The sequence below is a fragment of the Leptodactylus fuscus genome, chromosome 2 (genome assembly GCF_031893055.1).
Source record: "Leptodactylus fuscus isolate aLepFus1 chromosome 2, aLepFus1.hap2, whole genome shotgun sequence".
Taxonomy (NCBI): domain Eukaryota; kingdom Metazoa; phylum Chordata; class Amphibia; order Anura; family Leptodactylidae; genus Leptodactylus; species Leptodactylus fuscus.
In genome coordinates this window covers 163181358-163197770 of record NC_134266.1, presented here as the reverse complement: position 1 = coordinate 163197770, position 16413 = coordinate 163181358, and the positions used below count along the sequence as shown (strand labels likewise).

At 41.2% G+C, this 16413-nt stretch overlaps 1 protein-coding gene across 18 annotated transcripts in view; it reads left to right on the top strand.

Moving 5' to 3' along the window:
- Positions 1–16413, top strand: part of ABI3BP (ABI family member 3 binding protein) — a 277686-nt gene that overhangs the window by 30233 nt on the left and 231040 nt on the right. For all 18 annotated transcript variants that reach the window (XM_075265013.1, XM_075265012.1, XM_075265014.1 and 15 more), the window contains exon 2: positions 14481–14660. In XM_075265013.1, coding sequence (XP_075121114.1) covers positions 14481–14660 — 180 coding nt within the window. The remainder of the gene's footprint in view (positions 1–14480; positions 14661–16413) is intronic.

Here is a 16413-nt window from a genome sequence, read left to right as displayed (position 1 = left end):
AGACTATATTGTGCTATTTTTGTTTACTCGTTTGGTTGGTAGTAAGCCACCTGTGCAGTTAGTACTTATTGTCTAGTTAGCGCTCAGACGAGCAGGGTTTTGTTTGACATTCTTTTGTCTAAAGTTAAGGCTATATTTTATTTTGCACATTTAGTGCCTGACGTGAAGCTTTATTTATTTATTTTAGCCTGCAGTTACTGTACAGAATTTGTACAGGGAATAATGTTTTTGTCAATATTTAAATACTGGAGCAGTGAGAGCATTGTCATTGCTCCAAATAACCTATTAGCTAGGGTTGAGCCGATCTTGACTTTTCAGGATCGATTTTAAAATCCGATTTCCGATCATTTTTCATTCGAACCCAATCTCGATCCCAATGCAAGTCAATGGGATTTTTTTACTAATCGGAGATCGGATTTTAAAAGCAATCCTATTCACTATACAGCATGGAATCTAACAATTGAACACTTTAATTGTTAGAATCCATGCTGTGTAGTGAATCACTAAGTAGCCAGAGGATTTTTTTTTAATCCTCTGGCTACTTAGTCCCCCCTGGTGTCCACTTCCCTCCAGAGATGGCTGGTCCGCTGTTCTTCTTCGCCTCGCTGCCGCTCCACGCTGCTCTTCTCGCCTCACTGCCCCCTGCCTCCAAAGTTAGGAGAGTGTGGGCGGGTTAGGAGAGTGTGGGCGGGTACTGGGAGGGGAGACGTCACGTCTCCCCACCCTGTACCCGCCCACACTCTCCTAAGCCACAAGCCCCACCTTCCTAGCTCTTTAAACACTAACCTGGGAGGTGGGGCAGCGAGGCGAGAAGAGCAACATGGAGGGCCAGCGAGGCGAAGAACAACGGAGCAGCCATCTATGGAGGTAAGTAGCTACTAGAGATGTTAGTTTAGTCTCCCATTAGAATGAATGGAGGCAGCCGGCACGCAGAGGGTTAAGGCTGTGTGTCGGCTGCTTCCATTCATTCCTATGGATCCACAGCGGAGCCTTCACACTGAATACATGCTTCATGGAGGAGTATGGGAAAGGAGAAAGAATGTCCATTTGCAGTAGGTATGACGAAAATAGAAAATGGTTCACTCACATGTTCGTGGAGAGACGAGGAGGCACGGATGGAGGTTTCTTCGGCCCAGAAACAACAGTAGTAATGAACAAAGTTGTGGTAAAAAATCCAGCTTCCAACGTCTTGATAAATAAAACTTAACTTTTAATTAATATCCAGCATAAGAAATGAGGTAAGTTACACATCAAAGTTACTGACTGACGCGTTTCGAAAATAACATGTTTTCTTAAACGTAGCCTGAGGCCTGTGACGTTGGAAGCTGGATTTTTTACCACAACTTTGTTCATTCACACTGAATATACACTATATACTCAGTGTGAAGGCTAAGCAAAGCATTGTGTGAAATAGTACCGATCTCGATCCCACCTAAAAAGATCGTGTTCGGGATTCCGATCGCGATCGTGAATTTTTCTCGATCGCCGATCAGAATCCGATTTTTTCCGAACACGATCGCTCAACCCTACTATTATCATATTGACAAAAACAGTAATATTTCCACCACAGAGTTACTAAATCACAATAAAAAATATTGTTTGATTCAGATGACCCTAACCTATCTGCAGGGCTGGATTGATATTCTGGGTTCTGGTGACAGACTCCCTTTAAAGAGAATCTTCCACCCAGAACTAAATCCTAAATGACTGTGGAAGAGCAGGCGTTAGAAGGTTAAATGTACTGCAAAGTGTTTCATTGTCAAAGTGTTTCAGGTCATACAAAGTGCTTTATAAGGGCATTATGTTTCAATATCTTTCTGTAAGATACTATAAGTAATGCATGTGTCTATTTTATATTGGCTGTGACCGAAATATTTAATTTTAAGGATTTATTATTTACGGTTTTTGATGCTAGACGCGTTTGGAATTTTATTATAATGCCCGGGAACATATTATCATATGTATTTCTTGTGTTTTAAGAGTCACATTTGGCGCTGTTACTATCTGACTAATAAGAACCATGTGTTTTCCAGCTCTTGAAGAATCATACTGCTATATCAGGTTGTAGTGTATTTGTTTGTGTTTTATGCAGTACCAAGACAACTGTAAATCCATAAAGCTGTAATATTCAATGGCCAATGTTATCAAATCCTGATAACCAATTCCTGATAATGTGTGATCTCTAAACTACACAAGACACATATGAACTGAGTGCATTCTTCTTCTTAGTGTTCTCTCTTCTCTCCAGCAGCGTAGTGGTGTAATCTGGGGATTGCATCTGGTGGTTAGAAAAAATATTGCAATCATCACCCATCTTTCTGGCTTCTATCTGAAATCTTCTGGACATGTACAAAATGCTGTACAAAGCTTTGCCTACTATTTTACATAGTTCTTTACTGCAGATGTGTCCTCCCTGGGTTTGCACAATCTTGTTCAAGGACTCCAGCTTCTCTTGAAACCAGTACAATGTCACAACATACTAACAAAACTGGAAGGCTGCAACCACTAAAACAACCACTGGTTACATATAGGATCATAACCCTTGTCTGGTCATTTACTGTGCCATTGTGTTCATGTTTTATAGCCAGGTTATGGAAGGTTATGAAATTCTCCATATGAATTCCTGCAGTATCACAGAAACCCACTACAGTAAATCACGTGAACTCTTTAGTGGTTCACATTACATGAGTGAATGGTATCTAACCTGTAATGTCTAGGGAAGAGAAAGCCCCAATCAGAAATAAGTTTAGTGGACTCTGCTAACTCATACATTGGAGATATCCTTTACCTATGGCAAGTGCCAGGCAGATATGTAAATAATTACAGATGTGGACTGAGTTGACACTGGCTCTTGCCCTAGAGGGCATAAAAGTGTTTGCACTATGCCTCTGAGACTACTTTTGGGTAGTATACCGCTTGGTGAATGATCATTGATTGCTAGACATGCCTTTAAGACATACTCAAAAACACTTTGCTCAGTTGACAGACTTTAATGAAAGTCTGTCACATTCCTTAACTCCTTCAAGCTGCCACCATAGCACTGTAGGCACTAAAGAGGAGGCACATGATTGGACAGAGAGAAGAAGGATGGTGGTTTTGACGAACTGTTCACCATCCAGGCTGTTCTGACCAAGCTTTTTGCAGTTGTTGGGATCAGTTATGTGAGCAGACAGATGCTGGCAACTGTTCAGTATTCTTAGTTAGGAATCTAGACTGCTACAGATTGTTATTCCACTTTGGAGACCCATTTTCATTTAAATTGTAGTAAGTGTAAATGCTTTGGAGGCGTCTTAGCTTTGGTTTTGGTCTCAACTCTAGATTCTCAGCCCACCCTTAGCTTCCATTTTCAGTATTGTCTGCTTTGTCTGTATTGTGCATGTCTGTGATATCAGCACATACCTGTTACATGAGGAGGCAAGATGTTTTTGTTGTTACTTTTATTCATTGCTGGCATATGGGTACAATGTCTTACAACTTCTGCATAGTCATGGGACGTGCTGTTGTGTTGAACATGGCAAAACATTCGGTAGTTCTACCATTTGAAGACAGTCTCCTCTAATTCTGGGTGTAGGCTGACGTCACAGGCATATTCAGTAGTTAGTTCTGTACCTGCCAGAAGCAATGTTGATCCTTGGCTCACAGTTGGCAAATCAGCTGCTTTCCGATTCTCCTGTATTGTATCCTAGAAAGAAAAAGGCTAGATCCATAAACATTAAAATATTAAGCGTATGGGTTTAGCTGCAATGCTACAACCAATAGACAACTGTGGCACTATATCTTAAAAAGCAGCAGCATTTTTGTTAAGAATGGATAATGCCTTGAAGTATTTTGCTGCCATTAGTTTTTTCCAGCAGTCCAATTTACCCTGTAGCATTGTTGATCCTTTCATACAACTGTTTCTGTTATCCAGGGAAGGACTCAAGACTCATCTATGAATATTTTTTTTATCATTGCTTTGGTCTTTTTGTTTTCTATAATATGTCATGTGTAGTCAGTGTATGACAGCATACCTCTTCTAGTTAGTATAGTCCAGAGACGTAATGTAAAAATTCTGGGCCCCAATACAATAGATTTAACAGGGGCCCCCTCTTACCATGTGTTATTGATAATAATGCTGTCTTCTTACATTGTATGAAAGGAAAATGTTTGTTGTTGTACCGTGTTAGCCAGTGGGTTGGAAATATAAAAAACACGAAAACTTGGTGATCTTCAGTAGTTGATACCTTTTTAATGGCTAACTCATAATGATGACAAATGGCTAACGTTTCGAAGCGCAAAAGGCTCCTTTGTCAAAGCAAATTTAAAAACATTTTTGAAGGATGCATATATATATATATATATATATATATATATATATATATATATATACAGAGCAGGCACAAAGGGTGTTAGATTTCAGGGGGAGGGGGGGGGAAGGTTGGTTGTTAGTAGTTGGTGAGACAATGTAAGCATTTGGTAGAGACAATGTGGTAATTGGTAGAGACAATGTAGACACTTACAGGTCCTTATCAGTTCACAAGTTACTGTAAAAAGACATGAACCCCTGTGATGCATTAAGCCCACACTCTAGTGTCTGAAACAGTGTCATGAATTTATATTCATGTATGCGCCTTTCTCTCTTAGATCTGAAATTCCCTCTCAAAATCAGAATTTTCATGTCATTGGTGATGTTGTGGTCCCCACTGCAAAAATGTTTTGACACGGGAAGGTCAGTTCTTTGTTCTTTAATAGTATGGCGATGTGAGTTCATGCGCAGTCTAAGCTGCTGTCCGGTCTCTCCAACATACAGATTTTCAGTGGAGCATTTGGTACACATAATTAAATACACTACATTGGAAGTGCTGCAGGTGAAGGTACCTGGAATGTTATATTCCTTGTTCGAGTTAGGTATCTCTATCCTGTCAATGGTCAGTATGTGGGGGCAGGTTTTGCACCTCTTATTTCCACATGGAAATGTTCCTGTGTTGGTTGGGGATGATAATGAGCTACTGACCATCATATTCCTGAGGTTTGGTGGCTGTCTATAGCACAGGAGAGGGGGGTCCGGAAATATGGATGTTAGACGGTTGTCTTTTTGTAGTAGTGGATGTAATTTGCGTATGATACCTCTCAGCATCTCCAGGTGTGGGTTATAAGTGACAACCAGGGGCACTCAGTTGTTCTCCTGTTTGGTATTGTATCTTAATAACTCTGATCTTGGTATTCTGGTGGCTCTGGTGATTTGGTTATCAATCGTTCTTGGATGGTAACCCTGCCTCCAGAATGTGTCTCTGAGGACTCCGAGGTGTTCTTCTCTATCTGCAGGGTTAGAGCATATGCGATGGTATCTGATGGCCTGGCTGTAGACAATGGAATTCTTTATGTGTTTCGGATGAAAGCTATCCCATCTTAGGTAGGTAGGGCGGTCAATCGGCTTCCGATACAGCGATGTCTCAATTTTGTTGTCCTGTATCTTGATGACTGTGTCTAGGAAGTTTATTTCCGAGAAGGAGTGATTGAGCGTCACAAATAAAGCCCTGGATACAAATAAAGCCCTGCCGTCTAACATCAGTGCCCAGGAAAGAAGGGCTATAAAATCTCTGAGAAACAATAACGACATCATCATTAAACCAGCGGACAAGGGGGTGCTATAGTCATGATGAACACATCAGACTACATACAGGAGGCACACAGACAGCTGAATGACACGCACTACTACTCTAAATTAGATTCAGACCCCACAGTGGAATACTCTAAAAAACTGAAAAAAGTTATCTCTGGCCTAACTGATGGAGCCAAAGGCCTAAGCAGCCTCATACCAGCAAGCCCAAGAATGGGAACCTTTTATATGCTTCCTAAACTACACAAACCTGGGAACCCAGGGAGACCGATCATTTCATGTGTGGGGACACTCACTGAACAGATCTCTGGATGGGTGGAAGGTACTCTGAAACCCCTAGTGAAGGATACAGCCAGCTACCTTCAGGACACCACAGACCTATTAAATAAACTATCCACTATAGGTCCCCTTCCAGATGGAACCATCTTGGCCACCATGGATGTAGAATCCCTGTACTCAAACATCCCACACCAGGACGGTATAAATGCCTGCCAGTTTTTCATGGAAAAGCGAGGTATGAACGCGGAATCAGTGGTGAAACTCACGAAATTCATCCTCACCCACAATTACTTTTCTTTTGGTGACTGTATCTATCTACAGCAGACTGGCACCGCAATGGGGAGCAAAATGGCGCCACAGTACGCTAATCTCTTCATGGCCAAGCTGGAGAGTGACTTCCTCTCCACCTGCACCACCAGGCCTCTGGCCTACTACCGATTCATTGACGATATCCTAATCATTTGGACTGGGTCTGAACAACAGCTGAAAACCTTCCATGAACTATTCAACCAATTCCATCCCACCATCAACCTGACGCTCAATCACTCCTTCTCGGAAATAAACTTCCTAGACACAGTCATCAAGATACAGGACAACAAAATTGAGACATCGCTGTATCGGAAGCCGATTGACCGCCCTACCTACCTAAGATGGGATAGCTTTCATCCGAAACACATAAAGAATTCCATTGTCTACAGCCAGGCCATCAGATACCATCGCATATGCTCTAACCCTGCAGATAGAGAAGAACACCTCGGAGTCCTCAGAGACACATTCTGGAGGCAGGGTTACCATCCAAGAACGATTGATAACCAAATCACCAGAGCCACCAGAATACCAAGATCAGAGTTATTAAGATACAATACCAAACAGGAGAACAACCGAGTGCCCCTGGTTGTTGTTTATAACCCACACCTGGAGATGCTGAGAGGTATCACACGCAAATTACATCCACTACTACAAAAAGACAACCGTCTAACATCCATATTTCCGGACCCCCCTCTCCTGTGCTATAGACAGCCACCAAACCTCAGGAATATGATGGTCAGTAGCTCATTATCATCCCCAACCAACACAGGAACATTTCCATGTGGAAATAAGAGGTGCAAAACCTGCCCCCACATACTGACCATTGACAGGATAGAGATACCTAACTCGAACAAGGAATATAACATTCCAGGTACCTTCACCTGCAGCACTTCCAATGTAGTGTATTTAATTATGTGTACCAAATGCTCCACTGAAAATCTGTATATAGTGGAAAAAGAAGTACCAGGCGCATATGGTGAGTGGCAACCTATTTTTTTGAAAATCTGTATGTTGGAGAGACCGGACAGCAGCTTAGACTGCGCATAAACTCACATCGCCATACAATTAAAGAACAAAGAACTGACCTTCCCGTGTCAAAACATTTTTGCAGTGGGGACCACAACATCACCAATGACATGAAAATTCTGATTTTGAGAGGGAATTTCAGATCTAAGAGAGAAAGGCGCATACATGAATATAAATTCATGACACTGTTTCAGACACTAGAGTGTGGGCTTAATGCATCACAGGGGTTCATGTCTTTTTACAGTAACTTGTGAACTGATAAGGACCTGTAAGTGTCTACATTGTCTCTACCAATTACCACATTGTCTCTACCAAATGTCTCTACCAAATGCTTACATTGTCTCACCAACTACTAACAACCAACCTTCCCCCCCTCCCCCTGAAATCTAACACCCTTTGTGCCCGCTCTGTATATATATATAACATTATCCTTCAAAAATGTTTTTAAATTTGCTTTGACAAAGGAGCCTTTTGCGCTTCGAAACGTTAGCCATTTGTCATCATTATGAGTTAGCCATTAAAAAGGTATCAACTACTGAAGATCACCAAGTTTTCGTGTTTTTTATATTTCTTACATTGTAGTATAGCCTCCCTTTGGGCCCTCAAGGCTCCAGGGCCCAGTAGTGATTGCTACCTCGGCACCCCCTATAGCTAGGTCCCTGGTATAATTCATCGTGTGTTTTTTTTTACACCACTATTTTAAGCAATATCCATTTTTGCAAATTCTCTTCAGATGTTGAAAACTGTGCCTGTTTATATTTTCTGAAGGTGGTATAATGAAATCATAGTCTGCGTATTCTGGTACTGTTTATATTCGGGTACTGTTAACATAAAAACACATGAGAATTTAATACATGCAAACAAAATATTTAGTAGAACCACTTCATAATACGTCCTTGGCAATGTAATGAGCACAATTACGCCATGGCATGTGGTATTTCTGCTGCTGAGAGGAATTTCAAAGCAAATTGGTATCATTTAAACTATATTTTGCATCATTACGAACACTTTCAGTGAGCTGTACTGTAGATGATATATGATTCTAACACAGGTACCATCATGTGAAATTGAACTAACACTGTCACTATAGGATGAAACATTGTACATGAAAGGATAACAATAATCCATCTATGTATTCATCAGTAATCATACATAATTGGTGAATTATGGATCAAGACAGATGAGAATAATCTATAATATGTCCATGCAATGTTTTCCCATATCTGCATGCAAAATCTCAAAACTTGGGTAAACGAAAATGAATATATTCACCACAGCTCTTTAAAGGGATCATTCAAACACATTTTTTATCACTAAGGAGGAGTTCACACGGAGTAACGTGCCGCGTGATGTGGTACGTATACAGCGTGTGAGACTTTGCGGGCCGTATACGCTCCCATTGATTTCAATGGGAGCCTGAATTGTATAAGCCACGTTATTTTGCGGCCGTGATTTTGCGGCCGCAAAATCACGGCCGCTAAATAACGTGGCGTATACGATCCAGGCTCCCATTGAAATCAATGGGAGCGTATATGGCCCGCAAAGTCTCACACGCCGTATACGTACCACATCACGCGGCACGTTACTCCGTGTGAACTCCCCCTTACATGTTGCAATAGCCTTAAGAAAGGCTATTCTTCTCTCACCTTTTGTTGTTTTCTCCGTGCCGCCGTTCGCCTGAAATCACGATTTTTGTCAGTATGCAGATGAGTTCTCTTGCAGCACTGGGGGTGGGCCCCAGCGCTCAAACAGCACTGGAGGGTCCCAATGCTGCGAGAGAACTCTCTCCAGTGCCACCTCCACCTTTGTCAGCAACGGCCTCTTCAGCTTCTTCTTCCGGTGCGCAGTGGGTCAAAATTCAACGTATGCGCAAATCGGCTCTGGCAGCGGGCCTCGATAGTGCCAACTTCACATGCGGGTGGCCATTTTTTTGTGGCCTCTTACGCAAGCAGGCACAGTATGCTCCTGTAGTTCTGTGGAGTTCTTACTGCGCCTGCTCCCGTAAGCGGCCACAAAAAAATGGCCACCCGCATGTGGGCCGCCAGCATGTCTTCTCTTTTGTAAAAGTAACAGGTCTTGTTGCTGTCTTGTTGGGAAACTATGACCAGGACCTTAAGAAATCCCAGGAGAAAGCTGTAGGCTTGCTAGATAATTGAAGGCAATGGCTGACATTTACTAATCTAGTCTAATTTGTAGCCAGTGTAAACAATGCACCAAACTTGTCATATTGACTGAGTATGGGTGATTATTTGGTACATCTTTACACTGTCTAGTCTAGTTTATACCTTCTACTTGGCTTAGTTTCCATCAAAACTTTGTCCACCAAAAACTTTAGACCAAGTGAGTTGATCTAATTTGCGCCTTTTTTGTGCCATAATGGTGGAATTCAACTTCAATACATGTATAAAAGATAACGTTGTCCACCCTTCTGTTCTACTCTAACACCAGAAATAATGAAGTTGGAAAAATGTACTCTGTTGCATCTGAATAATAAATATTTCTAAAGTGAGATGGACCAAGACAACACCAAAAAGGTGCTTAGTATAGTAATAAAAGCTATTGAATGATAGTATAGGACTTTGTGTCCGTGAAAAAAAGAATGGTTTCCAGGCGAGGAGGCCGCATACAGAGATTGGCGGTCACCTTTAAAAACCCATTCAAATGAATGGGTTTTAAAGTAGACCACCAGCAAGCCATCCCCTGTCCAGTTTCCCCGGGGCTTAGGACGGAAACGCCGGGGCGGAGAGCGGCGGTAGTGTGAACCCAGCCTAATATGTATGTTATGACAATAAAATATTTCTTATCAGTAAACATATTAGTATGTAGCTTAAGCGTGGATAATGTATAAGTGCTCTGAACTAGTTGACCTATAACTTCTAGCCAAATTATAATTAACACAATATTTTATTAAATTGGCCAAAACATAAATGATGCGAACAACAATGAAACATGAATATAACTTGTATAAATTGTACTGTACTCTTGGAATTAGATCCATGTAGTATAAACAATAGGCATGTAATATTTGGCTCTAGTAAGGGTAATTTCCAGTTATCAGTTTGCTTTTTGTCAGCTGAGAAAACACCATATAAATGTTAGTTGGAGATTACTGGAAAATGTTCAGTACACTTATTTACATCCTCTTAGGGTAATGCTAAGTATGATACATAAGGACATTAATGTTTTTGATTGTAAAGCATTTCAGTGAGCCAGGTATTCTGTACGCATAAACCAGCGTATTATGTTTTATTAGAGGAAATTTGTCCAATTTGTTTGAATACAGTAATCCCGTAATCATACAATCTGAACACAGTAACCAAGACATGCCAAAAATCAGATTATAGATAACTTTAGAATTTCCAAATTTTCTGCCGCCACTAGTTGTGAAAACATCTGCCAGGCTTTTTATCAGATACAAAATAATCTGAAAAATATATAGTACAACAGATGTGTAAACACATGCAGTCAGAATACCATTCTAACAATTTAGAGTTTCACTAGAACAAGGCTATTCATCTCAGAAATTGCTTTATCTAGTTACACATAATATGTATACCAAACATTTCCACCATTTCAGGCAAATTATGGGAAATAATGGGAATAGAAAGGGTATGTAAACCCTGCAGAGGTGGTGGATATTACTGCAAGCTAATTATTGGGAGACATGTTGAATGTTTTCCTTGGACACAAGAGTCTCTGCTGGTCTCAACCAGTGACAGGACTTTATTATGTGTTACTATTTAGGCTTTTCAATAGACACTGTGATGTGAGAAGATAATCTAGCTCTTCATTACAGCACTTTTGCACATACTGATGCTCTGGTCTCAGTTTAACATCTTAATCTATGTTATGCTATATTAGGAAACTGTATGCAATTTAGCGATAATGCTGCTGTTTGTGAATTTAGTGTTCTACACTGACATTTATATTTTTATTTGTATTCTGTGTAAATGTGTATGCTCATGGTGATGCACAATTTGAATGTATATGTTCATGTGGCAATCGTGAAGGCTTTTAACCCCTTAATGACCTATGACATATACATATGACATTGGTTACCAAAAACTGCTACAATCAGTTCCAGTCAAGTGCAACCCAAGCTATCCCAAGGGATTAGAAGGGGAAATGTGTAGCTGCTGATTCCTGGTCTGGACGCTATGATATAATGATAAGCAATAAAAGAAGAAGAATTGTATGGACCCTTGTCTTCTGGATCTTTGGTTTACTACGTAGAAGATTGTGCTCTGGATTTTGCAGCACCATGGGCACCATAGCCTTCAAATTTTAACATGAAGCAATTGAAGAACATCAAAATGGTCAACTCACCACTAGTAATTTAAGTTCCTGTCACAGAGTCTGGTGCTGCAAAATCCAGAGAATAATCTTTCATGTAGAAAGAAAATTATTCACTTCACCTGTTTTTGACTGGTTTTAATATCGGAAAGATCAGAAAACAAACTTATCTGCAGAAAGTTTGTGTATCAGTAATTCAATAAGAGTTAAATATATTTCTTGTAACTTGCTAAGCCAGTATGGAAGAAGCCCAAATCTTGATTTAAGCCTATGCCCTAACAGTCAATCCATCAGCACATCTCCTGAAATACTTCTGTTTAGAAATAGCCTAAGCACCATTTAAAGAATAGTATGTTTAATATTAGAAGAAAAACTATCAGATTGTATACTAAATGTCAGCATGTTTTATAAATGTCTAACATACCCAACCAGTTATGGACCTGGTCTCATATATTTAAACACTAAGACCTTTCAAAATGGATTTTTCATGTTTAAATGGGGTTTTATAAAGCTTTCATACAATTTTTAGTATAGTCTAAGATTGTGTCTGCTTCATATTTCTGTGTTTTCTATAAAGACAATCATATATAATCATCAGACTTGCTGTCAAATGAGGAAGCGTTATTAAAGGCCAACATTTTTATGGATATTTTATCATTTTAAGGCAAATACAATTAAAAAATACAGCTGTGGCCAAAAGTTTTGAGACATATTTTGGTTCTCAAAAACGTTGGCTGCTTCAATGTTGGTAAATCTGTTAGGCTAAAGCCCCACATAGTGGGCAGCAGCAAAAAAAAATACTGCTGGAAAAACTGTGGCGCCAACACATTGCGTTTTTTCCCTCAACACTTTTCACAGAAGGCCCACAAAGGTTTCCTCTGAGGACTTTCTGCTTCCATTATAACTATAGGGAAGCCACCAGTGTTTCCGTACATATAATTGGCATGCTGCAATTTCCAAAACTGCAACAGATGGACCCCTCCTCTGCATCCGTTTCCATTGACATAGAATGTAAAAAATTTGATAGACACTTTAGTATCAGAAGAAAATGCCCTTCCCTGGACTTTTTCTTGCTTCAGAAAATTAAAAAAAACTTCCTTCATGTTTTTTATATGAGCGTGACTGCAGATGGACACTAGATAGAGGTTGCTCCATCTGCATTCTGCGATTAATGTCTATTGCTCTCATCCCATAACAGATGAGTGATACGGACATCAGTAATGGTAATGTGAAACTACTTTTATATAAGATGGTAATTTTAGGCCAGGAACCCACGTAGAGTAAATGCTGCAATTTGCCTACAGCTGAAACACCACAGAAAAAAATCTCAGCTTTTTACCCTCAGAGCTAAGTTGATGGAATTCTAGCGAATCCTATGCTCACTTTGTGGTAAAAACCACGGTGCAGCTTTGGAAACTGCAGCATGTCAATTATAGCTAAGGAAACAACGGTGGTTTCCCCATAGATATAATTGTAACATAAGAGGAAACCTCTGCAAACTTTCTGTCTAAAATGCTGCAGGAAGATCCGCAATGTGTTGTGGTACCTCATGTGGGGCCTTAGCCATAGAAACCAAATGGGTTATTGTATGATTAGGCAATATATCATTGGGGAACAATTCCAACAAAGATCATTTACTGACGTTTGCAGGCTTTCCTACAATCCTGAATGATAATTCTCAGTGGCGTAACTAGGAATGGCGGGGCCCCGTGGCGAACTTTTGACATGGGGCCCCCCCGACACCGAAGATCTCGACCGAGTCCCTCCTACGCATTCCTGCGCGCTCTATTATGACCGATAGTGGCCCCTGCACACAGTATTATGTCCCTTAGAGGCCCCTGCACACAGTATTATACCCAATAGTGGCCCCTGCACACAGTATTATGTCCCTTAGAGGCCCCTGCACACAGTATTATACCCAATAGTGGCCCCTACAGGACTAAATACTGTCACGTCACCGCTGACCGCTATACCAGGACAATTATAGATAAAAAATCTGGTCATGTGCATTACAATTTAGCAACTCCATGTGCCTCATATTAATAGCAGTTAACCCCATCATGTCCCTCACATTAACCCTTGTGTGCCTCACCATAAGAGTTACTGATATATGAGAGACATGGAGGTAATAATAAAGTATCTTCATTATTATTACCCCCATATGTCTCACATATCAGTAACTCTTATGGTGAGGCACACAGGGGTTAATGTGAGGGACATGATAGGGTTAACTGCTATTAATATGAGGCACATGGAGTTACTAAAACAAAAGTAATCACCCCAAATGCCTGATATTAATAAGTAACCCCAGTATGTACCTGATATTATAGTAACCCCAGTATGTACCTGTGTATCTTCAGTTTCATTTTCCTGGAGCAGCTTCTTCCTCTTCTTCTCTTGCAGGATGGCAGGAGCTCGGCAGGGATAAGCCCCGCCTCCTGGGCTCTCCTCAGCCCTCTCATTGGTGGGCAGAGGACAGGCAGAGAAAGGGAGGGGGGGAGAGAGGGGGAGCGTCCTGAAGCGCTGAGAGGAGCCAGACCTGCAGCTCCTGTGTGTCAGCCGTTGCTGCAGCTTCGGGGCCCCCTGTTGTTGGAAAGTATTCCACCAACAGGGGGCCCCGATCATTATACTCCGGGGTCCGAAAAGACCTCCGAGAATAATGATAGCAGCGGTAGCAGCTGTCACCGGGCTCCTAATGTCCCGGGCCCTGTGGCAGCTGCCTCTGCTGCCTCCGTGGTAGTTACGCCACTGATAATTCTACTATACCTTGCTGTATTAGTAACCCTCTTGAATAGGTAATATTTGCCAATCACTGCAGATCAGTAGAAATCACCTAAAATATGGCACATCACAAAACAGCACCACACCGTCATCCATCCTAAATGTTACATGAAATGCGTATCTTTATCACATAGCTGCATGATAAAATTACGTTTGTACAATGTGTTATCAAACTTTATTTTTTTCTTTGCAGTAAAGAAGCTAAACATGAAGGCCCATATTAACATCACTGGTGACACATTGATGATGAAATTTCACCGGCCAAATCAAAATATCAAGCTGGAAGGTTTTATTCTTGGGTATGGTAGCAACTACTTTACAAACCAGTACATCCCCTGGCCGGAAAATGGAATGCCATACATAACAGATGTCGGTAAGTTTTTACCTTTTTGTTTGAGAAAATATGTTGTGAGTTCCAATTCTTAAGTGAATTATAAATGAAACCATACCTGTGTTTTGTTATGTCCTAAAGGGTCACATGCATGGGTATAACTGTCTAGGGGGCTGCCTCTACAGATGCAGTCTATTTATAGCCTGGAGCCCTGCTGTATTAGCACCAGCTTACTGATGAATTAGTCATGGCAGGAGCACAGAGTTTCTGCTGCATCTTAGGTGCACGTGGACCCTTGATGTGATCCAAGGAGTGTGATGACCGTGCTCTCAAAGGCAAATAAGGTATTAGATCAACCACTGAATACAGGTCTGTCCTTTCTTAGCTGTTCTCTTTGCTGGACACATCCAGATTAGAGATGAGCGAACAGTGTTCTATCGAACTCATGTTCGATCGGATATTAGGCTGTTCGGCATGTTCGAATCGAATAGAACACCGCGTGGTAAAGTGCGCCATTACTCGATTCCCCTCCCACCTTCCCTGGCGCCTTTTTTGCTCCAATAACAGCGCAGGGTAGGTGGGACAGGAACTACGACACCGGTGACGTTGAAAAAAGTAGGCAAAACCCATTGGCTGCCGAAAACATGTGACCTCTAATTTAAAAGAACAGCGACGCCCAGCTTCGCGTCATTCTGAGCTTGCAATTCACCGAGGACGGAGGTTTCCGTCCAGCTAGCTAGGGCTTAGATTCTGGGTAGGCAGGGACAGGCTAGGATAGGAAGGAGAAGACAACCAACAGCTCTTATAAGAGCTAAATTCCAGGGAGAAGCTTGTCAGTGTAACGTGGCACTGACGGGCTCAATCGCCGCAACCCAGCTTTCCCAGGATCCTGAATGGAATACACTGTCAGTGTATTCCCGTATACCCGATATATACCCCGATACCCGTTCCAACGGTGTGCCCCCCCACCTTCACCCCAGAAATACCCTGCAAGTCCCCTAGCAATAGAATTGGGGCTATATACACCCACAATTTTTACTACTGGTATACAGTGCCATTGTCTGACTGGGAATTCAAAGAATATATTGGGAATACAAATACCCTCATTTCTTGCTACTGCCATATAGTGCCAGTGTCTGACTGGGAATTCAAAGAATATATTGGGGTTACGTGCACCCACAATTTTTACTACTGGTATACAGTGCCATTGTCTGACTGGGAATTCAAAGAATATATTGGGAATACAAATACCCTCATTTCTTGCTACTGCCATATAGTGCCAGTGTCTGACTGGGAATTCAAAGAATATATTGGGGTTACGTGCACCCACAATTTTTACTACTGGTATACAGTGCCATTGTCTGACTGGGAATTCAAAGAATATATTGGGAATACAAATACCCTCATTTCTTGCTACTGCCATATAGTGCCAGTGTCTGACTGGGAATTCAAAGAATATATTGGGGTTACGTGCACCCACAATTTTTACTACTGGTATACAGTGCCATTGTCTGACTGGGAATTCAAAGAATATATTGGGGTTATAAATACCCTCATTTCTTGCTACTGCCATATAGTGCCAGTTTCTGACTGGTAATTCAAAGAATATATTGGGGTTACGTGCACCCACAATTTTTACTACTGGTATACAGTGCCATTGTCTGACTGGGAATTCAAAGAGTATATTGGGAATACAAATACCCTCATTTCTTGCTACTGCCATATAGTGCCAGTTTCTGACTGGGAATTCAAAGAATATATTGGGGTTACGTGCACCCACAATTTTTACTACTGG